Genomic DNA, 26,669 nt, shown 5'->3' with positions numbered 1-26,669 from the left:
AACCTAAACTTCAAGAGGCGATTTTCCAAGGGCTAGTTATTCCCAAATCAAAGCTAAATGATTCCTAACTCATTTCTTTCAATCTTTTACTTCTTTTCACCAGATTTCATCCTTCTAGAGTTTTCATGGTGGAATTGGGGATTTTTGGGTAGAACTTAGAAATTTCAAAATTTGGGGATTTAGACCTCAATTTGAAGTCGGATTCCCAAAGCAATTGTATATCCGGGCTCGAAGGTGAATGGGGAATCAGATTTTGATCCGAATTTTGGGTTTTGACCAAGCGGGTCCGAGGTCGATTTTTGACTTTTTGGGAAAAATGTTAGGAAACCTATAATTATGCATTGGAATTGATTTCTTTAGCGATAGTTGATGTTATTAAGTTAATTATGACTAGATACGAGTGGATTGGAGGTGGCCTCGAGAGGTAAAGCGGTAATTGAGCTTTGAATTAGCTGTTGGATTTAGGTTAGTATTTGGTCTAACTTTGACTCAAGGGATTAGGGATCCTCGACTTGCTTGCTATGTGAAATTTCATGTGCGTGGCGTATAGGTGTGGTGACGAGTAACTATGCGCCGCCAAATTATCAGTTTAGCATGTTCCCTTCCCCGTTCCTAATATATTGTTTCATGTCTTAACTGCTACATGCTTATTGGTGCTTCCATGTTTAATTGCTTCTTATTAGATGTTGTTTTCTTTATTGAAGTTATTAATTATTCTGTAGTTCATTGTGTCACATTATTGGTTTAAGTTGGTTTATCGGTGTTTCATGGTACATGTTGGTTGGTCTCGGTGTGTAGTATTAATTGATGAAGTTTCATAATTGTATAGTTTTCCGTTTGTTTTGGGTTTGAGGCATAAATGTTGTGGAGGGTTTTGAGCCAAATTGTCAAATACTTGTTCTTATTGTGTGATTGGTACTGATATGGTGGGATCACATTGCACGCCGCAACAGGAGGAATAAGGGTGGTACATTGAGGATGAATAAGGGTGAAATGTGATTGTCTGGTGGGATCGGATTCGGATTGCGCGCCGCAACTGGAGTAATATGGGTGGACAGGTGGGATCAGGTTGCATGCCGCAACAGGAGGAATAAGGGTGATATATTGAGGAGCAATAAGGGTGGACTGGTGGGATTGGGTTGCACGCTGCAACAGGAGTAATAAGGGCGAATGTTCATATTATTACAGATTTTATGGTGGGATCGGAATGCGCGCCACATCACTTTGCTGTTATGTATTCTTCTTCTGCTGTGATTTTATTTTGTATCATTATAACTCTCTTAAGGATTGGTTATAGCTGAGTACTAGCAGAATAACTGGGTTCCGTATTTATTTACTGCAAGTTACTGTTCCATTTCGTTCTGTACTTCCTTTTTGCTTTATTATAAACTGTACGCAGGTTATATTATAAACGTCCTGCCGTAGCCTCGTCACTACCTCGTCGAGGTTAGGCTCGGCACTTACCAGTACATGGGGTCGGTTGTACTGATACTGCACTCTGCACTTTTTTGTGTAGATTTTGGAGTTGGTTGTGGCTGATCGAGAGGTCGGTTGCAGGCATTCATTTAGGAGACCCAAGGTAGTCCTGCTGACATCTGCAGGCCCTGGCGTCCCCTCCTATGTTCTACAGTTCTGTTTTATTTTCTTTCGAGACAGATGTACTTTTCTTAGATATTCATAGAGTATTCGTGGGTTGTGACATCAGTTTCTGTATCTTAATAGTATATAGATCATCGGTTTATTATGTACTTCTGCTTTTATTTCCGTTGATTTAGTTTTGTTAAATTTTAATTATAAAATGTAAAGGAAAAAGGTGAATAGAACTCTAACGTTGGCTTGCCTAGCGAGTGCAAAGTTTGGCGCTATCACGGTCTCGACGGTGAAAAATTCGGGTCGTGGAAAGAAAGCATAACAATATCTCAATCTTCAGTATTCAGAAAACGAAGGAAGAGAAGGAGGAGAAATAGGCCTGAAGTTGTTTAAACAGTGGATACAAGTTAAATCTTTTTTAAAAATTGGGTATATATTAAATGGGAGCGATCAAATAGAGCGCCCCGTGCAATTTTTACTTCTTAAAGTTATTACTCACCGAGTTATAGTGTATGTTTGGATTAGCTGAATAAAAGTAGCTTTTAAACACTTGAGCTTTGAATTTAAATAGAAGTAGTTACGCGTTTGGATAGAAGTACTGAAACTAAAAAAAACAGTTGATGTGTTTGGTAAAAAAGTATCGATCAGCACTTTTTCTAATAAAATGAATTAAATATCTTTAAAGTGTTAAAACTAAAAATGAACTTATATATGGAACATTTTTAATATTAAATTAAGTCAGATATAGATTAATTTATGCCTCAATTCACTTTAAGTTATTGATTGGATAAAATTATTTTTATTAAAGATAGATTATTTATAATAACATACAATAATAAATAATTTGACAGGAGTTTGGAAGTAAAAAAAAACACATACTTAGTGGGTATTTGGACGTAAGAATTGTAAAATTCCAAAAAAAAAAAAGTGAAAATTTTTCAAGTGAAAATGGTATTTGAATATTAGAGTTGTGTTTGGACATGAAAATAATTTGGGTTGTTTTTAAAGCTTTGTGACTGATTTAAGTGAAAATTTAAAAAAATAATTTTTTGGAGTTTTTCAAATTTTTGAAAAATTTCAAAATTCATCTTCAAGTGAAAATTGAAAATTTTGAAAAGGTTTGAGAAAAGGTTTCTTTAGAGATTACAAAAAGTATGAAGGACAATGTGGTAAATTAGTTGGTCAAACCTAAATAGCTTTAAAGCTAAAAAAAACAATAAGTTGGGATTTCCTAGCTTATAGTTTTTGACTTGTTTTAAGCACTTTTTTATTTTACCTTAACACTAAAAACAACTAAAAAGTGTTTAAAAGCTGGTTTGACCAGCTTAAAAACCCATCCGAACAATTTGTGCATACGATAATTTTGCTAACTAAAGCAGGGGTGTACGCGAAATTTTTTGTAGGCAATATCGTATTTACATAAATAATAATAAATAAATAAGTATTATCTAATATCATTTTCCCGCAAGTTGAAAGTCTTGGCCCAATGATTTAGTTGAATATCATTGCAAAGAGAGGTGTATGTTTACTTCTCCCTAGCCTCAAATTTTTAACAAAACACTCATTCAAAGATGTTCAAAAAATGATTATCTAGGTTCAACCTCGAACCTATGACTTTTAACAAGCCAAAATATGAGCTTGACCAATGGACCAAGAAGTACTATTTGCCAAGAAGCGGTGTCATAATTATATATTGCTTCATTTTTATTGTATATTAGTATAAATATTTAATATTTTCTCCAGCGAACCGGTGTCAGATAATACTTCTTCCACCCATGTGCATCCACCCCTGTGCTAGTGTGTACGAGTTAACAATTCTGATGAGCTACAGATTGGTTCGCGTAGGCAAAAAGTCTTATTTATCTTCGTATTTCCTTTACACCTTTTCACTCTGCCGGTCAATAATTAGTTAGTTTTATGAATATTTTAGTTACTATAGACTTGTGGCTAGTAAAGAATAGCTTAGTGGCCGAGAGAGTTCAAATTTTGAAAGGTTATTGGTTCACTTCCAACTAGCTACAATCTCCCAAACCCCACTATGTGGGATTATACTGGATATGCTGTTGTTGTAGACTTGTGAGTTGTGACTAGTGACTACCGGTATTCTTTCCGTATTTTAGAGATGAATTTAGCATGATTATGTCGCAAATGATTGGTCGATAATAGTTGTGACTTGTTTTGGATGTGTGTTATTTTTGTGTGATTTTTAATTAGCTTCGGCTGTTTTCTTTTCTTTTTCCGTTCCTGGCCGTTTAGCTTGTCCTGGAAGGTTATAAGCAGATAGATTTTTCAGTCAAATGTTTAATGGTAACCTAATTTTTGTATTTTTTTTTTTATTAGTTTCTGTTTAAGCAATATCAGGTTATCAGACTGAATATTTGCTACTTTTCTGGTATGCTTTAGAAATTTTGCATTTTCTTCACACATAATTTACAGGAGAATCGGGAAGATCTAACTAGGCATCCCTGGCTAGTACACATCTAAGATTTAAAGACACTATGGCTCGAATTTAGTCTATAGTCATATTTGATCCAAACTTCGCATTTAACAAGTATAATGTTTGTGATTAGATGGCAGTACTAATTTTCAGAAATCATTATTGTTTAGTGGTGTTGGTTCCCCAAGTACACGCAAATATACGTGGTCGTCAAGTAATAAAGTGACTCGAAAGTCGGATGTCGAACCCACAAAGACTTAGATTGATCGTTAACTAAGCAAACTAAAATCAATTAATTGCTCAAGATATTTAAGAGTGATATTTTTCTATTAATCTACTATTGCGGAAATTAAACAAGTAACAACTAAATGATCAAGAATGCAAAGGTGTATGACGAGATTTTACTTCAGAGGAGATGAAAATTTCAGGGTTGTGGTTGGTTTATCAATCCTATTAAGTTCAATAATCACACTCGTTAATCCAGATTATCTATGGTTGCATTAACTGGATCGTTTATATAAACAGCATGTTCCCACAATACTACTCACCTGTATCAACCATATATTCCTATAGTATAGAGTCTATCATGAACGAATATAATACAACATTTAATTAAGCAAGGCTGTTAGGTATATTCCTATCATAACCGCGAAATCTTTCCCCGAGCCACGGATTCAGAAACAAGCTCTCTCTAATTCTACTCTAATCTAAATACGATTTTCCCAAGCATAACATAGATAGTAGGGTGAACTGGTAGCTACAACAATTCACAAATTAAAACTAGAATTAAAGAAACAACCACAAGATGATAATCCGAATTAACGAAAATGTAATTAATAAACGTTAATAATCATGTCAACCACAACCCTAGAACGTGGAGTGCTTAGCCACTCATGTTCGTAGTAACAATTTTTTAAGTATTTTGTATAAACAAATTACAAAGAAAAGATAAATGGATGAAGAACTCTGATTTTCTCCTCTAAAAGTTGTCCACGTGATGTTCTTACCTCCGATCGCAAAAACTCCTCTAAAAATGATGCTTAATGACTATTTATACGTGTAGGGAAAAGACTCATACAAAATATCCAAGTCCAAAATCAAATAGGAGACAAAATAGACTTTTAAAACCCGGAACACCCTCGCGAGGCAAAACGCGAGTTTCACCTCGCTATACACTGTGCGACGCCAGCTCTGTCGCGAGCTAAGTACCTCGCCTCGCAAGCTCAAACGCGAGGATGCAAATGTCGCGTCGCCTGCTTTTGCTTCTGCTGCGTTTACATTTGTGTGCTGCTTCAATTCTTCATTCTGATTTGCATATTTCTTTGCCTAACTCTCCATTCCTTTCAATTCAATTGTTGTCTTTTTCCATTGTTCTTTTTTTTTCCTCTTGTGATTTATTTTGTCTTCCTTTGTAAGTAAATACCCACTAATTAAATAATCATAAATTCATTCTTGTAGTGTATAAAATACATATAAAATTTCTACTTTGTTCCCAATTTCGTTTTCAACGTACCTACACATAAAATAAACTCAATTAAGCACAAATATAGTATAATTTAGCATTAAAGCACCAAAATATAAGGTAAGTAATGCACTAAAAATATGGAGTTATCGCCGAACATCAAGTGGCTATATATTAACTTCCGATAATTATCATATACAAAATTACTCTCTATAGCTACTATTTAGTTGTTATGCGATTGTATTCGTTGTATTCGCGCTACTGTATTCATGAATATAGTAGCAAAATTCGCCTAAAAATAGGGGAGTCCAATTGTGCGACTGTGTATGCTATATTCGCGCTACTGTATCGCCTAAAAATAAGGGAGTACAGCTGTTTAATAACGGAGAGGATCAATTAGTGTGTATTACTCCTAATTTAACTCAACAAAATCAATTATACATAAACTTCGTTGCTACTGTGTTACATTTTATGTATTCGCACGACTGTATTTATAAATACAGTGAAGTAATCAAGAAATAGAGGTAATCAAGATATTCATTATTCACTATTATACATTGTATTCAATTCACCGTATTCAATTCGACTGTATTCAAACAACAAAATATCAGAAAACACAGTGATATTCGGTTGTATTAAAAAATACAGACCTTCGGAATACATATACAGACGAAAAAAACAATGTATTTATACAAAAATATAATGTATTTGACTGTATTTGTACATAATACAATGTATTTGTATCATTGTATGTGACTAAATAGCAAAGAAGAGAAGAAAGTTCGTAGAAGATGGCGTTTTCCGGCCAAGCAAACAACTGTATACATTGTATTAAAACTAAAAATAGAGATGAACAAAAACCCGGCTCTGAAATCCTCTCCGGTATAGCCATGGCTAGATCTGTTCGCCAGCAGTCAGCGAGCCGCCTGGATGCGAGTTGATGGAGAATGTTGATATGAGAACGTAGCGCAAAAGTAGCAGCGCTAATATTACTTTTTCTTCTAGTCTAGAAGTTGGGTAAGTTTAACAACAAACCGATTCCGAGATGTCAAAAAGGCCATATTATGTTTGAGGGAGAAGAGAAAGGATCGAGAATCTTGCTGGTAGAGAGAGAAAGAACATAATTGTTGTATTTCATGTCTCAACGGTACTGTATAAAATAAATATCTATGTTGCTATAGAATAGAAAAGGTAGATATAAGCAATAATATTTTGATTTATAATAAATAGAGTGTAATAGTTTATTATAGGAAATAAAATTTCATATTTTTAATGAAGTTACTATCATTTCTTCGGAAGCATTTGTATTATTCTGTTATAAATGGTGTGCATCAATTATTATTTAACAGAGTGAAGATAGAGAAGATTAAGGTGAATTCGTATAGGGTAGCATAGTCCAGAAAGGCATTAAATATAAGGACCATATGAGAATGACATAACAATGCAAAATTTCCCATTATAATGATAGACTGCAAAATGGACAGTTTTGCAAAAACTGTTGCAATTAAAACATAGGAATTAGGAGAGGGCACAGATACTATTGAATCTTCTGAGGAAATCAGAAATACTAAATGATTTTTTTGGAAATGAAGTAAAGAATGGTCAAACATTGAACTGAATCACTATTTTGGTGATTTTCTTTTTCTTTTGGGGTATTGTTTATGTTATGTCACTTTCATTCTTCTGTCCTCTTTATTTAATGGTCAAAATCTCGACAAAATATGAATTTAATGCGCACCTTCTCCTTCTTCTTTACTTCTAACTTTTTGCCATTTTTTGGATTTTGGAGTACTGTTTGATTTCTATAATAAAAAGACCCTGTTTCACTCCACATTTATTCTTTTTGTCTGTACAAATAATATTTAAAATTGGTAGTTATGTTCATATTATCCTAGTTTCTGCCACAATTAGCACTCAAACTACGTACTTTAATTTTAAAATGAAAAGTGAAATCTTTTTGAGAAAAGTGCATTCAAAAATCAAAATTTGTCTTAGTCAAGTGGTTGCAATAATTATTTTGTGTCACTCAGGCCATTCGCCTCCATTTTCTAGAATTACATCAATCATTACTTCAGTTTTTAATCCAAAAAAAACATATTCCATTTTATATTTTTCTCTCTTTAATATTATATTATTATCTTTTATTTAAATTGTATTTTCTTATTTCTATTAAAGAAATTCTATCTTTTTTTTCTTTTTTATGTATTCATCACATATAATTTGTAAGAAAATTATAGATTATATATATTAATGGATAATTCAAATAAAAGTGAAATCATTGAGATACAAGATAATTAACTTACAATTTTACATAAAAATAATAAATGCACAAAAATTAATTTATCAAAATTATATGCCAAAGTTAAGATGTAAAATTAATATTATAAAGATATTACATAAACATAATTAGGTATATATAAAGAGTTAAATAATAAAAATAATAATAATAAAGTAAGGATGAATAGTTTCACTCCAAATTTAGAGTAACACTATTCATCCCCCATTTTGCAGCCAAAAATGGGGAGCATTGGAGTCGCAATTTGGCAAAACTGACTGCATAGCGTTGGAGATGCTCTTAGGTACTCTAGTTCATACAGAATTCAATCTTTCATTTCTCCACTCTTCACGAACCCATTCTGAATTTTAGAAAATAAATTTAAAAAATGGAACTTAATTAGTGAATTGTTTCACGTGGTGCTGGTTTCATCATTCTTAGATTAATTTAAATGAAGAAACTATCAGTAAAGATTCATATAGTCAATCCCAATTTATATGAAGCAAATATATATATAGCTATTCATTTATTGTTGTTTTTACTGTTTGAAGGTGAATCTTAGAGCAGCGGTAAAGTTATCTCTGTGACCTATAGGTTATGAGTTCGATCTGTTAAAGCAACCACTAATACTTATATTAGGGTAACCTATCTGCATTACACCCCTTGGGTGCGGCCCTTCTCCGAACTTGTATTAGTGGAAGAACTTCCTCGTAGTCTTTGGCTGTGCACAGTCAAATTTATTGTGTAAACTAATGCTTAATAATTGTGGCAAAGGCTAAGATGAATGTAATAATATATTATATGCCTTAAAGTGAAAAAGAAAAAGATAAAAAAGGCTAGAGCTAAGCTTGAAGAGTAGTGGTGAAAAAATAGAAAGAAAGGTGAAAGGAGGTACAATGTTTGTTTAGCTTCTTAAAGTGATTGTTGACCCAATTATTATTAGCATTCACTAATTTGGAAGAAACAACTTTCTTAGTCAACTCCATTCTTTGAACCTTCCGAATTACATTAAAAAGTTTCACTTCACTTATACCTTGAAAAGATATACAGTATGTTTTTTAGTCAAGTTGTCATCTTATGTCTTTGCATTTTATGTAGTGGAAAAGAATTTAAAGTAAAAACTCCCAGATTTAATAATGGACACTTAATTTAAACTCTATTTTTAATCTTTCCATCAATCGACAAAGTAGAACGATCAGAAAAAAAATTAAGTTATAAACATAATAATAAATGATACTCCTATCTTATACAATTTGAGGGATAATTTTTGCACTATATGAGTCAAACACATATTTGAAACTTCTACATAGAGGTACTTTTGACAACGACTCCGTTTTTCCTCTTTTCGGATGATAAATTTTTCTTAAACTATGGAGTGTGAATCTACCATCCAACATATAAGTTCGAACTTAATAGTTTTTCCCTAAATTTCGTAAATATTTTAAGAAAATTCGTTAAATATCTATAAATATTTAATTGTAAGTTCAATTATTATTTTATATTAACTTGAAGAATCTATAAATTTCAAACCCACTAATGCTTCTAAACGCATTAATTATAGTCTTGGCATTACTGTCCATTTTGTCATAACTTGAAGAAAGAGCATAATACAATAGGTATGTTCTTTTGGTAGAACATTTTGTCTCTTCTTATACAGAATATGACACATCAACCACTCAATTTATTTGAACGCCCAATTATACTTTCTTCTTATCAAAACCAAAGATTCATTCTGTCTATAAATACCGACTCCACTTTCACATTTCTTATGATACCATCTTCCAAGTAAGGTAAACTGAAAGAGGAACATGATGTTCCTCAACTTTTCTGCATTTTTTGGTTATCCGCTCACACCCATGGCTGTACTGGACCAAGAAGAAATGGTGCTCGGAGTCATGGTTCAACCATGTGAAAGCGATGAAACGATGCATCAATTATCATCTTAATCCATGCAGCGGTGTTATCCTTCCTGAGCTTATTCTTCTTACATTTGTTTCTCGTCTCTTAGAAAACTGGAGAAATGGCTCGAGTTTTCTTGACCTTGCAAGTCCGAGACCTGCTATATACCCCTAAAGCTTGCAAGGTTACTTAGAGTCCTTGTTTCTTTTCTATCCCTCCTGAGCTTCTTTCTATTTTCCGCATTAACCCTTCTCTAAAGGTTGTGGTGTATCATTTCTATTTTTATATTGTAAAACAAATTCTCTCTATGTTTGTTTCTCTGTGTGTGTAGTCTTTGTAAAACAGCATACTGAATGAAAATGCCAATCTTTGTTGTCTTTTTGGCATGTGTCCATTAGCTATACAAAGATCCAACTGTGAAATAAAAGAGTGTACATTTGCTTGTCTGAAGTAGCTCACCTGAAAGTGCTCCAAATGTAAATCACCCCGAATGATCATTTGTCAAGGAATTAAAGATATGAATTATGATTTCAATGACAAAAGTCATTGATGTATAACTCTGCCTCTGCCATTTAAGAGCAGTACATCCTCCTAATTACCAAACCCCACAACTTTTTACATGTTTTAATGTGAATACATAGACAAATATGGGGAACCATGCCATCTGATGGTTGTTGAATAGATATCTACAGAAAAAATTGAATGTGAAATCCATTTCTACTAAATAGATTTCAACTGCAGTTCAATCAAGCATTCTTAACTAGCAGCTTTATAATTCAGGCTGCAAGGACTAGCACTTTTATAGTTCCCTGGCTGTTAGCGGCTAACATCGTAGGGCTATCACTCTTCCAACATACCGCGCTAATGAAATAAGATCCTGCGTCTTCATCGGCATCATCCACATCTGGGGAACCAAATCTATGCCAAGTAACAGGTTTGGAGATCGCCTATAAATTCCAACACATTAGTTAAATCAAATACTGTGAGCACTTCAGCAAAGATTACAAATTTTCACTGACCTTATGGTACACAAATACTTCATTTGTTTCACTGCCACAAGCGAGGAATTCATTGTTTACTGTGAGACCAACAAAGTTTTTCTCGTTTGTATGTCCTCTAAGTGTGCGAATCTGGAAATCACTCAAGCAGTGTTAATAGCCGTGAATAACTTTTGCCTTCGGTCAAAGAACAAAGAGAATTGAAAGACCAAAAAAGCATCTCACCAACCATAGCAAATGGTTGGTGGCAGGAAAATTTCTTCAATGAGGGATAGTAAAATTTAAAAAATATCTTACAGGCAGATTTTCTTTTACATCCCACAACCGTAGTGTACTATCTGTTGATGCTGAAGCAAGCTCATTGTTGGACAAAAATTTTACGTATGAAACAGCTTTTCTATGGCCACTAAAAATGTGAACCGGCTGGCTGGTGTTCCTTAAGTCATAATAATGGATATGATGATCCGCAGAGCCAACCTACAAAATACCACAAGATATACACCATGAGGATTAATTCTTTCTTCTTTTTTTTTTTTTTTTTTTTGGGGGGGGGGGGAGGGGGAGTTGAAACACGGACTGAACTATATGAGAAATTGATGCTCCAAATCCAGAAATTTTTAAGGAACATATAATGAAGAATCTAGAATGTTCGCACACAAACGAAGTTATCTATCATAATGAAACATGGAGTCTGCATAGCTAAAGGAACATATGGAATATTATCCATGTCTAACTGCAAAACAAATTTGACAATGGCATGATTACGGCAAAAACACATCATGGAGATCAACCCAACAGAGCCAGGAGAGTAAACACATGCATGTATGAGCAGTTGATTGTTCAGTTATTGCATTAATTTTTTTAATCAAGATACTTCATTAATTGCATTTTAGCCATAACATCAGTCACGGTCTTTCAAATGAATGAAAGCAATTAGAGTTCCAAGCCAAAAGCACGTGAAAAATAATTTGAAAATGGTTCCATTATGTAACACAGAGCTCATTCACAATGAAGATAGTTCAAGGTGCTTTTTGTATTTTTGTTCCACTAGATCCAATAGACCAGCTAGCATCTCTTCTCAGATGAAGCAAAACTTTTATAAAAAAGAATCAGTAAGTAAGTGAACTGGCTTGGCAAGGATCCTAGTACTGAATACTCCGCAGCTCTTTCACAAAGTCAGGCATATCGCCAGCAACAAAAACTTTTCAAGATACTTCTTCAATGTGAACCCACCTCCCTAACAGCGGAGGTACCACATCATAAAAAGGAATTCACCAGCAGTGGAGAACTGGAGATATAAGGAATAGAAGAGACCTCTATATAAAATAAGGAATTTACCGCTATATGCACACCAGATCCAGGATTATATTTTACACAGCATATATTCGCCTTCATGTCAATATTAAGAACACTTGCTTCCTGCTTAGTGCACCAAACTTTGACCTGCAGCAGCATAGAATGATGATGCAAACCTAAGTTAGGGAAATAGAAGCATTATTGTTATTGGCTCGGAAAGTGAAAAACATGACTGTATAATAAACTATCAGAAAGCAATAAGGATAATTTGTGCCAAAACATCAAAAAATACTATAAAGGGTTAATATGCCCAGGGACTTTCTTCCATATGAACTAATGGACCAAAACTTAGACACGTGATGAAAAACTGAAAGTTCAATTTTAAGTCTAAGGTGTTTAGATGAGACAAATGTGCCACATTTAATAGTAGGATATTTCACGCTTTGTGGCCTCCAATTAGAAGACCAGCAGTAAGAACCCTGAGCACCTAAACAATATCTTTTCCAACGATAAGCATACATTTTATATTACTGTAGTAAAGGAGAAAGATGCTCAAGATCCTTTAGTTTAGCTAGCAAGGAAAAGATTTGCTGGTAAATATTAGTAAGATTTCAGTGCCTTTTAGAAGTTGTATATGACGCTCGCAAATATCTGTGGTACCTGACTTCATTACAAAGTTAGGGAAGAAGAAAAAAGAAGAGAAGAGAAAGGAGAAAACAAAGATTGGGGCTTAGGAAGCAGACTTCTGCTGTAGCTGAGATTTCACTAGCAGAGACTTAACAAGAGAAACTCATTGATATGAACCAAGAATTTTGCTTACATCGTTTTACTAGTATAGTGACTAGTCGCCTACGGGAACAATGTGATTCAAAAGAAGGGAAACAATCACAGAGAATTCTCAAGACATTCGTCCATAATCTTCTTAAAGTTGAAGTACTAATATTTTGTAGAGGAGCAAATAGCTAACACACCAAGCTAACTTACCTACTAGAATCTTGGGGACTGAGAGAAGGTATTTAACTTGCGAACTATGCCCACTGGCAGCCGGCACCATAGACTTCTCGACAAGGTTCTGACTTGATGCCAGGAAACAATCAGAAGATGTAAAACGATCGACTCTTTGTGATTTTCGGTCTCTAGATCAACGCTTTCATTGCTTAGGCATTTCTAACAATTGCGAAGACCTGATTAATTATCTATATAACATTTTTCTTTGCTGGGTTATCTATATAAAATACTTAGGTCACTTAACTATTTACAAGATAAACAATGTTACTACTGCGAGCAATAAGAGAAGAGAAGTGGCTTATATGACATAACTAATTAAAGGTGTGAGGTATGTTAAGAAAGTGGACCCTGCGCCTAATTCAACCTCAAAAATTAACTCATGAAGTGAGGATTGTCAAAGACCATATAAAGAGAATACAGTCCACTCCCTCAACCAATGTGGCAATTCTAACACCCTCTGCCCACCCACAACTAGACATCTGGGCACGTGGATTTAACATGGCCCAACATTAGGTAACAGAACAACAGGTCCAGGTCTAGCTTTGATATGATTTTAAGAAAGTACCTTGGGCCCAACTCAACCTCAACAGCTAACTCATATGGTAAGGGTTGTCCAAAACTATATAAAAGACTACAGTCCATTTCTTCAACCAATGTAGGACATACTAAGATACAATCTATGTTGCGCGGACTCTCCGAAATGTAGCCGCACCCGTGTCGGATCCTTCAAAAATGAACTACTATTGGAGGATCCAACACGTATCCTGCCACATTTTCGAAGAATCCAAGCAACATAGGATACAATACATATGTTATATTTGTTCACCGTGAAGTAATATAACTGAATAAAGTGACATTCTATTTCTCATTTCATCACGCTCCCTCACACTGGACATGGGAAAACCAACTTGAATTTGCTTATTTGAAAAAACAACAAACTAGTGAATGGTCGCAGAGGTAGTAACAAGGCTGCCTCAGCAGTGCCTCTGGAGTAGTGAACTGTCAAAATCACCCAAAATTGTATCATCAATGTTGATAGCATTTACCAGCTTCTCCACATTGCCCTGGTCTCACGATGTCAATTTGAACAACAGCTTCTCACCGGAATAGTATTGCTTGGAAAGTGACTGTAATAATGGAAAGTAGAATCACGGATAGAAGTGTTACTGAGATGGTCTAGGGAGTATGCCACTGAGACGGCCATTGAAAATAGGAGCAGTACTGTTGGAACGATAACTGGAGAAGGATACAGTAGTAAACTATGAAAAGAGAAAATTTAGGTCAGGTAGGCAGTATAAGGTCCTTCTCCTACGCGGATGATACTTGGGCCTCTATTAAGATCGACTGATGGAATATAAGACACCGTTGGTAGCATTTACATCAGCATTTCTCTAACCAGAAGCAAGCTCGTATGTTATTGAACATAGCACAGAAATGGATCAGAAGACAACGTAGGAATGGTTTATCAAACATTATTAAAGGATGATTCCAAGACTTATATTTACTTAGTAAATGAGTCATGCATTCTCTTTTGCTTCAGTGGTGTCATTAATTTCTATTGATTTGTCACATCATATAGGCCTGAGTATTACCAACCTAAAAAGGTTAAGACTTGTGTTTGACAAGTGAGAAGTAATCCTTTACTACCTTACAATCATCACTGCCAGATACAAGCATCGAGGGGTCTGTGCGTGAAAAATCAACACTCCATGCCCGTTTCTCATGCTCTTCATATTCCATCACACTCTGAACACCAGAAAGGGATCAGTATCAGTCATAGGAAGATGAAAAAGTCAACAGTTAATACTGATTATCAGAAGTGCTGATTCACCTGTCTAGTGGTCACATCCCATACAGTTACTATTCCATCATAATCGCTACTTGCTATGTGGTTCTTGGTATACTTATTCCAGCTCAAGCAGCTCAGCTTAGAACGAGTTGACATTTCGACAACAGGGCAATGCACATCTGCAGGTTCATTTACAACCTGAAAAGCAGAAGCATAACAGGCTAGATCAGTAACTACTAACTAGGAGAAGTAAGTTGAGAGAAATACGCAAAAGGAGAGCTCTGCCATAATATGTCCACCAAAAAAAAAACACAAATAAAAATACTATCATGGAAAGGAAAAGGTTAACTATATCCTTAAATGGCCAATATGTAGGTTGCGTTATAAGAAGAAGCTAAATAGTACTCATGGTCATTTACGTAAATATTAATGGAAACAAAATTAGCTGCAACAGTCAGGTGTTGTTCTCCTATCTAAGCACCACTCCAGTGTGTTTTAAGAACATATAAGAAATTTAATAGATCCACTATGCACAAACCAGGCGATGTGCTGTCTGCAACCAGGAACTTGTTGCCATCCAAATTTGCAGCAACAAACAAGGAAAACAATATTCCAGAAAGAAGGTGAACTTCACAGAGAAAAACATTTCATTCCCTGTGGAAGGTTCCGTATTGACACACATCCCCATACCATTAAGCATTATGTATGCCAGCAAGGTATTGAATGTTCGAGTTGTAAATGAACCAATACTATTTGTGAACAAAGCTCAACTCTTAGTCTCTGAGCTTCTTTAAACTTTGAGCTAAACGTTAAGGAGCTGAGCTCCTACAAACTTGAGGTCTGCTCTTTTATATTCATGGACGATTTACTTTAAATAATTATTTACTTAAATATATCTATATTAGTGCGAAAAGACATTATCACCCGATTTAATTCTAAATCTGCACATATTATATTATTACTTTTATAAAGTGTTATTAATATAAACATAATTTGAGCTTGAATTGAGGTTCGAGTTCAAACTCGATGTATCATCTTGTTTAGTTTGTCACACAAGTTGAGCCAAGTTCAAGTTTCACTAAATTTATGTGAGTCGTGCTTGAGCTTGCTTTCACCAACTTGTTTGGGATTGAGGCACAGTTGTTGTGCGGGAGCTTGCTTTCAAGCTCATTTGGAATTTGAACCGAAGCACTCATTAATACTGAAGTTGAGTTTGAACAACCAAAATGCAGGTCGGCTCGGGCTATTTTTTTTATGAATAATCATAAGGTGAAAAATAATTTCAGAATAAAATAGCTTTTGCACTTCCTCATTTGCACAATAAACAATAGAAGTTGACCCATGATATGTCATTCAGTAATGTCATTGCACCCAATGGAATCAAGAGATAAAACCAGCTAAAAAGTTAAAAACTCACCGAAGAGAAGTCAAAAACTTTTATGCGCCGTGAAACTCCAGCAGTAGCAAACAACTCATCATCACGATCAAATTCGATGCTGCAACAAAAACATCTTCAAGTTTAGTATTTGGAATAAGATTTGCATACCAGAGCCGAACTGATAAGAGAACCAAATAAATGGGATGGCTAATAAGACAATTTCCTGATTCTTTTTTCTTTTGTTGTGTGTCTCTGATTGTAATTTCAAGTCTGAAATTTACTGAAAATACAACATTCATGACACAAAGCAAAATCGGTCCTCCAGCGAAGCCATTTTCCCATTCTGGATAAAATCTATCTGCCACAACCACAACCCTGGTTCTCCTCTTTAATATCTAATATCCATATAAATCTGACAGCGTGGAAACCAGTAAAAGGAGAACTTTAAGCCTTCAATTATACACAAAACCAAACTTGCCTTGACACGATATTGGCTGAGTGAAAAAGATCCCCATGCCGAAGCTCAGCAATGACTCTTAACCGACTGTTAAAGATTAAAACTAAAAATTATCACAAAAGAAATAAAAAAAGGTGCAAGAAATTAAAGTCAAGCATGTTCAGCGAATAACAGACCATAAATTATACCTATAACGAGTGAAAGTGCTAAGTACAGACTGGAAATCTTCTAGCCCTGCACTGTAACCTTCTCTTTTTACGTCATCTATGTCCTTTTCCTCCTTAACATGCGATTTGTTCGCCAATAGACGTCTCTTTTGCAAGTAACATTCTTGGAGATCATTGAACTGTAGTCAAATATGAAAACCATTCACTAATAATATCAAAGAGTATAAAGGTAGGCTAGAAAGATAACCCATAACCAACATAGACATTAAGCAGTTCAGATATTTGACGGAGGAATATGTACTGCTTACATCTCTCTGCGAGAAAGCTTGAAAATTGATGGAAAATAGCTTACAAGAAGAATTGTGCATGATAGATTTCTTCAAAATCAGCAAATATGAGATCACCAATATTACGGGAATATTGTCTATGTTGCTCTGAAATAGACAAGAGGGGTTGCTCTGATGGTAAGCAACCCCCACTTCCAACCGAGAGGTTGTGAGTTCGAGTCTCCCCAAGAGCAAGGTGGGATGTTCTTGGAGGGAAGGATGCCGGGGGTCTATTTGGAAACAGTCTCTCTACCCTAGGGTAGGGGTAAGGTCTGCGTACACACTACCCTCCCCAGACCCCACTAAGTGGGATTATACTGGATTGTTGTTGTTGTTGTTGTTGTTGCAATATTACGGGAATAAGTCGGGTAGCTGAAAAATAGTTAACGAGAACCTCGGATGTGATTACATCATCATAATTTGATCATCACACTGGAAGCTTTCATACAAGAAATGCGTGACAAAAGGTAGTCATAGAATAGTCCTTTTTCTCATCAACTTTCCCGGTATGTCATGGGTCCAGTAGTGAATCCCACTACTGGATCAATTACAGATATCATTTTATTTCATACCAGCAGTAATTACAGGGGTATCAACCTACTAAGCCATACTATGAAAGTTTGGGAGAGGGTGGCGAAAGTGAAGCTGAGCAGGACTGTCTTATTTCCGAGATTCATGTCGGGGCGTTCAACTATGGAAGCCATTCACCTTATTAGGAGTATAGGGAGAGGAAGAGGGACTTGTATATGGTATTCATTGACCTAGAAAAAGTATACAATAAAGTCTCAAGGGAGGTCCTATGGAGATGTTTAGAGGCTAGAGGTATTCCAGTGACTTATACTAAGGTGATAAAGGACACGTATGATGGAGCTAAAACCCGAGTGAGGACAGTGGGAGGAGACCCGGAACACTATCATGTTGTGATGGGGTTACACCAAGGATTAGCCCTTAGCCCATTTTTATTTGCCTTGGCGGACGTATTGACACGTCACATTCAAGGAGAGGTGTCATGGTGTATTTTGTTTGCAGATGACATTGTATTGATTAACGAGACTCGAGTTGGGGTGAATGCGACATTGGAGGTTTGGTGACAGACATTGGAGTCAAAAAGTTTCAAGTTGAGCAGGAGCAAGACTGAATACTTGGAGTGCAAGTTCAGTTATGTGACTCATGAACCTAACGTGGACGCAAGACTTGATACACAAATCATCCCAAGAGAGGAAGTTTCAATCTTCAAGTACCTTGGGTCAGTAATCCAAAAATAATGGAGAGATTGACAAGGATGTTACTCATTGTATTGGAGCGGGGTGAATGAAGTGGAGGTTCACATTCGGTATTTTGTGCGATAAGAATGTTCCACAATAACTTAAAGTAAGTTTTACAAAGCGGTGGTGAGACCGACTATGTTTTATAAGGCTAAGTGTTAGCCAGTCAAGAACTCTCATGTCCAGAAAATGAAGGTAGCAGAAATGAGACACTAAGATGGATGTGAACATACCAAGTTAGAAAAGATTAGGAATGAAATTATTCGGGACAAGGTGGACGTGAACCCTAGGGAGGACAAGATGCGGGAAGTGATGAGAGGCACTAATGCCCCAGTGAGAAGGTGTGAGAGGTTTACCTTGGTGGGTTTGAGGAGAGGTAGAGGTAGGCCAAAGAAGCATTGGGAAGAGGTGATTAGGCAGGACATGGCGCTGCTTGAGCTTATCGAGGACATGACCCTCGATAGTAAGGTGTGGAGGTCGAGAATAAAGGTAAAAAGTTAACAGGTAATCGTGTGTTTTCCTTGTTCATACCAGTAATATTAAGATTAGTCTTGTACTTTTATCTTTCGAGATTTTCTATTACTGCATGTTTCTTTCACTTTGATTTTCTTGTAATCTTGTTGATGCTACTGTTTGTTGCTACGGATTCTTTTTGCATCTTTCCTTGAGCCGAGGGTCTATCGGAAACAGCGTCTCTACCTTATCAAGGTAGGGGTACCCCAGACCCTACTCGTGGGATTACACTGGGTTTGTTGTTGTATTTAATTTCATACCAAAGAAAATACAACAAAAAGATAAATAAATTAAGAAACTTGTAAGTGAGATGAGGTTGCAACCACAAAACATGTGCATTTACACGCTTCTTCCTCACCACAGCCAGACCTGATTGACTCATATGTTGTGAATTCATTTCACTGATAGAAGTATCTTTTCTATGTGGTCCAGGAGAGCTTATTCGAGATTTTCTATTGCTGCATGTTTCTTTCGCTTCGATTTTCTTGTAATCTTGCTGATGTTCCTGTTTGTTGCTACTGATTCTTTTTGTATCTTTTCTTGAGCCGAGAGTCTATCGGAAACAGCCTCTCTACCTTCTTAAGGTAGGGGTAAGGTATGCGTACACGCTACCCTCCCCAGACCCTACTCGTGGGATTACACTGGGTTTGTTGTTGTATTCAATTTTATACCAAAGAAAATACAGCAAAAAGATAAATAAATTAAGAAACTTGCAAGTGAGATGAGGTCGCAACCACAAAACCTGTGCATTTACACGCTTCTTCCTCACCACAGCCAGACCTGATTGACTCATATGTTGTGAATTCAATTCACTGGTAGAAGTATCTTTTCTATGTGGTCCAGGAGAGCTTATTTGAGCTTTGCCTTCCACCCTTTTGTATGTCAAGTTTCCAGTAGGTAATCCTCCAGGTGCATTCCGTGAAGTGGAGAAAAGACCACCAAAGTTCCTATCAGTGGATGAAGACCAAGGTTTTTTCCCAATTGGATCATCTGCTAGCATTCGAAGCTTCATTGAGTACCGGTCCCTAGCCCGGTATAGGTCTATTCTATGTCTCTCCACTGCACTTATGTCCTCTTTGATGTATTGCAGATCATGTTGCACCTAATGAAATGCACAAATCAGTAAATTGGCTATTAGTGTGTTATTTGGAGAAAGTGAACTGCAGCTATCCAAGACTTTAAAAGGACAACTTAGGCGCAATGACCCAAGTGAAGAACCACTTGTGTATAAAATATCTCGAATTGATTTAGGGAGAAGAAGCAGTGTTAATATGGATAACCAAATAGAATAGGGGAATTCAGCAAAAGGGACTCAAGCCTCAACTAACATAAGAATGCAAAGCCAAAATCTAGCATACTGCCATACCCTATTCTACCACGATATGTTTTTTTCTTCTCAACTTCAAATATCTGCTTTTTCCTTCTTGACTTTTTTCTCTAGGTGGTATTAAAACAATCACAAACCTCATTGAGTTCATCAACTTTTTGCTTCCTTAACATTTGTAAGAAGTCTAGCAGAATTTGCATATTTCGCTCTGCTTCTTCCTGCTCCAATTTCCTCTTTCTCTCTGACAACATCGACAATAGAGCATCCAGCTCCTTAACTGATACATCACAACCCTGTCTAAGCATAACAAGTGTCACATCTCAAGATTCCTTACAAAACTGATACTGAAAGTTAAAAACTTATGGGGTGCATGATTTGTTCCACACTGACCAATAAAAAGAACAAGGCAAAATAGCAAATAAAAATGTTATGTTTGATTCCAAATGCAGTGACATCAATGCAGAGCTCCACAATAAGTGATCTTTCAAGCAGTTGCATCAATCAATTTCATAGTTAAATTGAGGGCAAAAATATAATAATAAAGAGAAAAGGGACACTTGGTTATATGGTTAGGAAGTAAAACTGGAGGGGTAAGGAATGCCTCCATATTGGGTTTTTAACTCCTCCAGAATTGAACAGGAAGCATCTCTCAAACAACCCACCTTTGACCCATGGAGAAGAATCAGAACCACAAATGTACCTATAACACAAGCAACTATTTTATATGTCTAAATTACCATATGAAATTTAAATTCACAATTTCAAGACCATAATAGACAATAACTCAACAAACATATAAATCAGATCACCCAAACTTCGATCATAAGTTAAAGAGCAAACTTGAAAAGGAGGTCCTTCATAAAAAAAAATATTAAATTTAGTAGTGTCGAGAAGCAAACTTCAGCGACAAACTCCATAGTGACTTCACCTGGAGATTGAGAAAACAGACTCACCTGTTCCAATGAAAGACGAAATTGTTCAACAGGAGATGCAGTTTTTGAAATCTGACGAGCAGATGTCTTCTTCAGTAGCTACAAATGTGGTACAGAGAAACCTTTAACAATAAGCTGCATGGTGAAGTAAATCATTTCAAGATGTAACCATCTCATAGTTATGCTACATTAATATCACACAAAAACAGTTTATTAGATTGTAAAGAGATACAGATAGTTGAGAGTAAATAAAACTTAAACCTTACCTGTCAATAGGGAAAAGAAGCTCGAATGAAAAAAGAGGATGCATCATAAGATTATCAGATAGATTTAGATGACGAAAAGATCAACAAAGAAGGGACAAAAATAATTTGGACTCTAATATGAGTTCAACATCCTGACAGACGTATCGTCCTAATTTTTATCTTTGAGATTTGAGCAAACCATCTCTGAAGGCCGAGTTTTGTTGAGTCAGTTCCAAGGGAGATAACAACACATTTATGATTTAACTGCTTACTTGCTTACGATGTTTTTTCCTTTATTTTTTCTTTCTTGAAAGTGACAATTCTTTCACAAAAAAAATGTATCTTTACTAAATTAAAGTGACAACAGAAAAGCGGAAGACGTCCTTGCTAAATTTCTGATGTTAAGTTAATTTACTAGATATAATTGCAAGGACTACCCTAGACGTAAGCTTGCGAGATGGGTGAAACCTCCTTCTCATAAGTTCAAAGTAAATATTAATTAGTACTTTAAAAGAGGTCCTAGACGCTCGAAACCATTCCTAAAAGAATAGAGTGAATGAAAAACACAAAGAATTTGGAACGGCTAATTGATGATCATACACTTCGAACAATTTTTAAATTGACCTCAAATATAGAACGAACAAACCCTTAATTTGAAATAAATTCTAAATCATCGACCTCGCATTGAAAAAATGAGATTTCTCCTCTCCTATAAAGAAATCAAAAGATTTTTCCGTAAAATCTCGTCTAGCTATTAGAGAAAGCGCGTTGTATGATGAGAAGGCAAGATCATTCATATGTAATATAAAACAAGAGCTACTAGAATGGTGTCTCTGCTAGAAACCCTTCTAACCTTTTTTTTTATATAAGGTAAATAATTTTATTAATAATGGAGAATTTCCTGTAAACAAGTAGTGTACCAAAAAGTAAAGAATCTACACCATGATATGATTCCCTACAAACGACACACAATCTTGTATATATAGTGGAATTTCATGGATGCACCAGAATGAAACTAGGAATGAGAGGATATTCTTCAAATGTTGTCCTCTGTCTCTTCAAAAGCTCGTCTATTTCTCCTTCTTGGTACCTAGATGAGTGCTAATGGTGCAAACCCACACTCTTCGGCTTCTCTTCCTTCTTCTAAATATCAAACTAGAGAATGTCTGCTTCATTGTGCCCGACATCGCCAATTGTAGCCCGAACAATCTCAAAAGCTCACACTATAAGCAAGTTGCCACCTGACAATGCAGCAGGAGGTGGTCCACATCTTCACTTGAACATTTGCACATAAAGCACCAGCTGACATAAGTAATCCTTCTTTCTCCCAAATTCTTAACTGTTAGGATTGTTCCTCTTCCGGCAGCCCAGTTAAAAAGCTTACCTTTCTTGATGCCTATTCCTCCTTCACTAAGAGCTTATGATAAAATGACCTTATTGAGAACAATCTATCTCTTCCCACCTATTATCTCCATGGGTCCTAACTAGTGTTTGATGTACTTTGCTCGTAAAGCAATTCAATCAAGCCTTGGAATTCAGCTACTTCCTAATCCTGAAGGTTCCTCCATGCTGTTATATCCCAATGAACTCCCATCTCTTGTAGCCTCCGGATCTGACTATCATCTCCATCTGGATCAAGATACTGTAAATGTTCGGGAATGTGAATCTCAATGTCTCTTTCCCCCAGTGCATGTGACTCCAAAAGTTGATTCTGCACAAAATCCCCTACCCTGAAAGTTATTTATGTTGCCAATAAAGTCTTCCCATTCTTTAATAATATTCCTCCAAAGTGTGTACCTAAATGAACATGCGATATTTCTAGTCCTCCATCCACCTTCTACAATTCCATACATTTCTGCTATCACCTCCCTCTATAGTGCGTGCTTCTCAATTCCGAATCTCCATAACTATTTCCCTAATAATGTCTTGTTGAAAACTCGGAGACTTTCACCCCAAGATCCCCTCATTTCTTTGGAGAAGTAACATTCTCCCAGCTAACTAAGTGGAACTTCCTGTCACGCTCATTTCTGGACATCTCCCGGATACGTGATCAGATCGATTTCAGTATGCCGATTTAATTTGAAGAGGAAGAGGTTAAAAATCCTTATCTCGAGGCAGAGGAGAGAAAGTGGCAAAGGATGTGGATTCACTTTTTTTATTTGATTCATACCTGTGGTTCACCCCTAGTCACGTAAAGGGTGAGGTTGCCCAAGCAAGTCTAATATAGACTTACTAACTAGTTTTTACGTCTAAGTTTTTATTTTTATACCTAATCACAAATATGTTCATCCATAACATTTCCTTACCAATTAATATATCTCTTTAAAACTACATTTATTTTTTAATGCCACCCTCTTCAAGTTAACAACCATGGGCACTGAGAAGCGCATCTTAACACCTCTTACTTGTACTAAGCGTTGTCTAAGAAGGCAGAGCATCAAACTAGACCATACCTAGTTTCAGGCTTATAGCCAATAACTACAGTTGCTACAGACTGAGTTCTCTTTTTCCTTGCTTTTATGCTAGATAATTACCTTTGTACTTGAATATGTTTACAAAATATCAGTGCACGACCAGATTCTTAGCACAGAAGACATCAGTGGGTTTTGCATTCTAGAGCACAGTGAATGCATTTACTCATTTTTTCTGTTATTAGTCTCTTTTAAAGATATTGGACTGGGTAAAATGAAGCTTAAATAGTAAAATACTCAATTTTCATGGCAGAATTCAATATTCAACACTACATGACACTGCAGCACAAATATCGAACAACTAGAAACGAAAATTATTTGTATTTCTGTCACATAAAAAAACTGTAATTTATCTTTTCTTTAAACAACTGGGGCAATCCCTCAACTTTCATGGGCATGTACTTTATCTTTTCTTTGTATTTCTTTCACATAACAACAGGGTTAAGATAATTATAACAAAAACCCAAGAAAACCAGGATGCCGAAGCTGTTTATATCCGTACTGATCTAACTTTACTATGCACTTCAACACTATATACTTCATCAGCTCAGCTATTTAGATTCCAGTTTCCAATAATAAATACCAACACTATACTAAACAACAACAACTACTACTACTACTCTCATGTTGGCAAAATGATAATCCCTTCGTCCCATTTTATATGATATCTTTGCCTTTTCATTATGTTCCAAAAAGAATGATATATTTCTATATTTAAAAAACAATTTTAACTTTAAACTTCCAATTCACCCTTAATGAGATAATTTATAGCTGCAGAAATGTGTAAGGCTTGTTTTAGACCGCAAGTTTCGAAGACTATCTTTCTTTCCTAAACTCCGTGATCAGCCAAACAACATCACATAAAACGGGAGGGGGGGGGGGGAAGTAATTGACATCCATTCCACTTTATTGGGCACATTTCCAACCAACATAACGCAAAATTTACAACAAAAGCTCAATAAATACAATTGCTAGGGAAAAAATTGACATTGACATTAAATTAAAACAAACCTTGTCTAGGAGGAAATTAGGGTAGAGTTGACTAGTGGTAAGATAATGAGAACAACAGGGACAATCACTCTTATTGTGAAGGTGAGTGATTATACACATATAGCAAAAACTATGGCCACAGGAAGTTAAAAATGCATCCTTTATAATCTGCATACAAATTGGGCATAATAATTCCCTATCCAATTCCCATTCTGTTTCACCTTCATCCCTTACACTACCACCCCCCTCCTCTTTAACCCCCACCCTCACTGACCCCTTCACTGCTGGTACCACTCCCCCAATCGAACTTTCCACCATAGTAAATTGGATATTCTAAAGTCAATTAACTACACCTCGATCTCAAACAAATTCGGATTTTTCAAGTAGAAAGATTTGTATTTTTTTTGGGAGGATTTTGTGGTGGGAGGGGGAGCAGGCCCACAGAGAAAAGTATTTGGGGAGTTTGTGGAACGTAAGTTGCCAACGTTTTGTCCTATCTTCTTCTTTTTTTCTTGTGTTTTTAACCGTTTTGAGTGAACGTTTAATTCATTGTATGTATTTTGCAAAAATAAACAAAATGTACTCACTCCATCCGTTTTGAGTAAACATTTGTTCATTGTATTTTGCAAAAATAAACAAAAATATTAGAAGCAGTGTGCTCATTCCGTTTAACTTTTGGCCGTGTTCGATGCAGACGAATCTTGAAATGAGTTTAATTTAAGTGACATGATCATGAATTCATTTTAGTTATTTGGATTGATGAGGTCATGTTATTGTTGTTGTTTGACTGCACATAAAATTTAAAAAGAAAAAAGATAAACTCTTAGCATATGCCCAAAATATTCTTAAAATTTGGATATTATTTCTATGGTTATAAAAGTATTTTATTAAGAGTAATAAGAAATTTAGAGTTAAAAAAATTATAAAAAGTACTACACTAAAAACTGTTATGGTAACAAAAGGAACTTAAGGAGTACTATATTAGACTACTAGTTCTAGCAATATAGGAATAATTTATAGTATTGGAGCGGGTGGATGAAATAGAGGTTTGCATATGATGTTCTATGTGATAAGAATGTGCCACCGAAATTTAAGGGTAAGTTCTATAGAACGGTGATCAGACCAACTACGTTGTGTGGGGCTTAATGTTGGCCAGTCAAGAATTCTCATGTATAAAAAATGAAGGTGGCAAAACTAAGGATGTTGAGATGGATATGCGGGCATACCAGAATAAGATTAGAAATGAAGATATTCGGGACAAGATAGGTGTGGCCTCGATGGATGACAAGATGCGAATGGTCCGGACATGTGAATAGGAGAGACACTGATTCCCCAATAAGGAGATGTGAGATATTGGCCTTAGTGGGTCTGAGAATAGGTAGAGATAAGCCGAAGAAGTATTGGGGAGTGATAATTAGGCAAGACATGGTACTGCTTTAGCTTATCAGGAATATGACCCTTAACAGGAGGGTGTAGAGGTCGAAAATTAGGATAGAAGATTAGCGGGAAGCCGTGAATTTTCAGTTTATATACAAGTAGGATTAGTATTGGTCTTGTACTTTCTTATTTTTAGATTTATGTTATTACCTGTTGTGCCATCTTGATGTTATTATTATCGATTGCTACTGCTTTTTTCTCCTTTCCTTGAGCCAAGGATCTATCGAAAACAGTCTCTCTATCTGCTCGGGATAGGGATAACATCTCTCCTTTCCTTGAGCCAAGGATCTATCGAAAACAGTCTCTCTATCTGCTCGGGATAGGGATAACATCTGCTACACACTACCCTCTTTAGACTCCACTTGTGAGAATATACTGAATTTTTTTTTATTTTTTTATTTTTTGTT

The 26,669-nt window shown here is 35.8% G+C and overlaps 1 protein-coding gene across 2 annotated transcripts; it reads right to left on the bottom strand.

Annotated features, from left to right (window-relative positions):
- Positions 1–10,160: 10,160 nt before the first annotated feature.
- LOC104218605 (E3 ubiquitin-protein ligase COP1-like) lies at positions 10,161–25,321 on the bottom strand. 2 transcript variants are annotated; one of them, XM_009769140.2, is made up of 14 exons: positions 24,847–24,934; positions 21,141–21,254; positions 20,850–20,887; positions 20,325–20,484; positions 19,603–19,962; positions 16,778–16,935; positions 16,611–16,676; positions 16,172–16,250; positions 14,797–14,952; positions 14,613–14,711; positions 12,000–12,104; positions 10,959–11,138; positions 10,683–10,793; positions 10,161–10,610 (listed from the first exon to the last, which is right to left on the bottom strand). In XM_009769140.2, the coding sequence occupies exons 3-14, from the start codon at positions 20,858–20,860 to the stop codon at positions 10,440–10,442; spliced, it is 1,656 nt and encodes a 551-aa protein (XP_009767442.1). In that variant the 5' UTR covers positions 20,861–20,887; positions 21,141–21,254; positions 24,847–24,934; the 3' UTR covers positions 10,161–10,439. The 2 variants fall into 2 exon arrangements, with proteins under 2 accessions (XP_009767442.1, XP_009767441.1); XM_009769139.2 differs by lacking the exon at positions 20,850–20,887 and having other exon boundaries at positions 20,325–20,480; positions 21,141–21,218; positions 24,847–25,321.
- Positions 25,322–26,669: the final 1,348 nt, after the last annotated feature.

The sequence above is a fragment of the Nicotiana sylvestris genome, chromosome 6, assembly GCF_000393655.2.
Source record: "Nicotiana sylvestris chromosome 6, ASM39365v2, whole genome shotgun sequence".
In the NCBI taxonomy this organism is placed as follows: domain Eukaryota; kingdom Viridiplantae; phylum Streptophyta; class Magnoliopsida; order Solanales; family Solanaceae; genus Nicotiana; species Nicotiana sylvestris.
The sequence above is the reverse complement of the archived record's forward strand: the minus strand, read 5'-3'. Positions and strand labels throughout refer to the sequence as shown.

Coding starts and splice junctions, on each gene's coding strand:
- LOC104218605 (XM_009769139.2), bottom strand. CDS start 25,143: ATGGTGGAAAGTTCGATTGGGGGAGTGGTACCAGCAGTGAAGGGGTCA. Junction 21,219..24,846: donor CTAATTTCCTCCTAGACAAG/GTTTGTTTTAAT, acceptor CCACATTTGTAG/CTACTGAAGAAGACATCTGC. Junction 20,481..21,140: donor TTCGTCTTTCATTGGAACAG/GTGAGTCTGTTT, acceptor ATGCTTAGACAG/GGTTGTGATGTATCAGTTAA.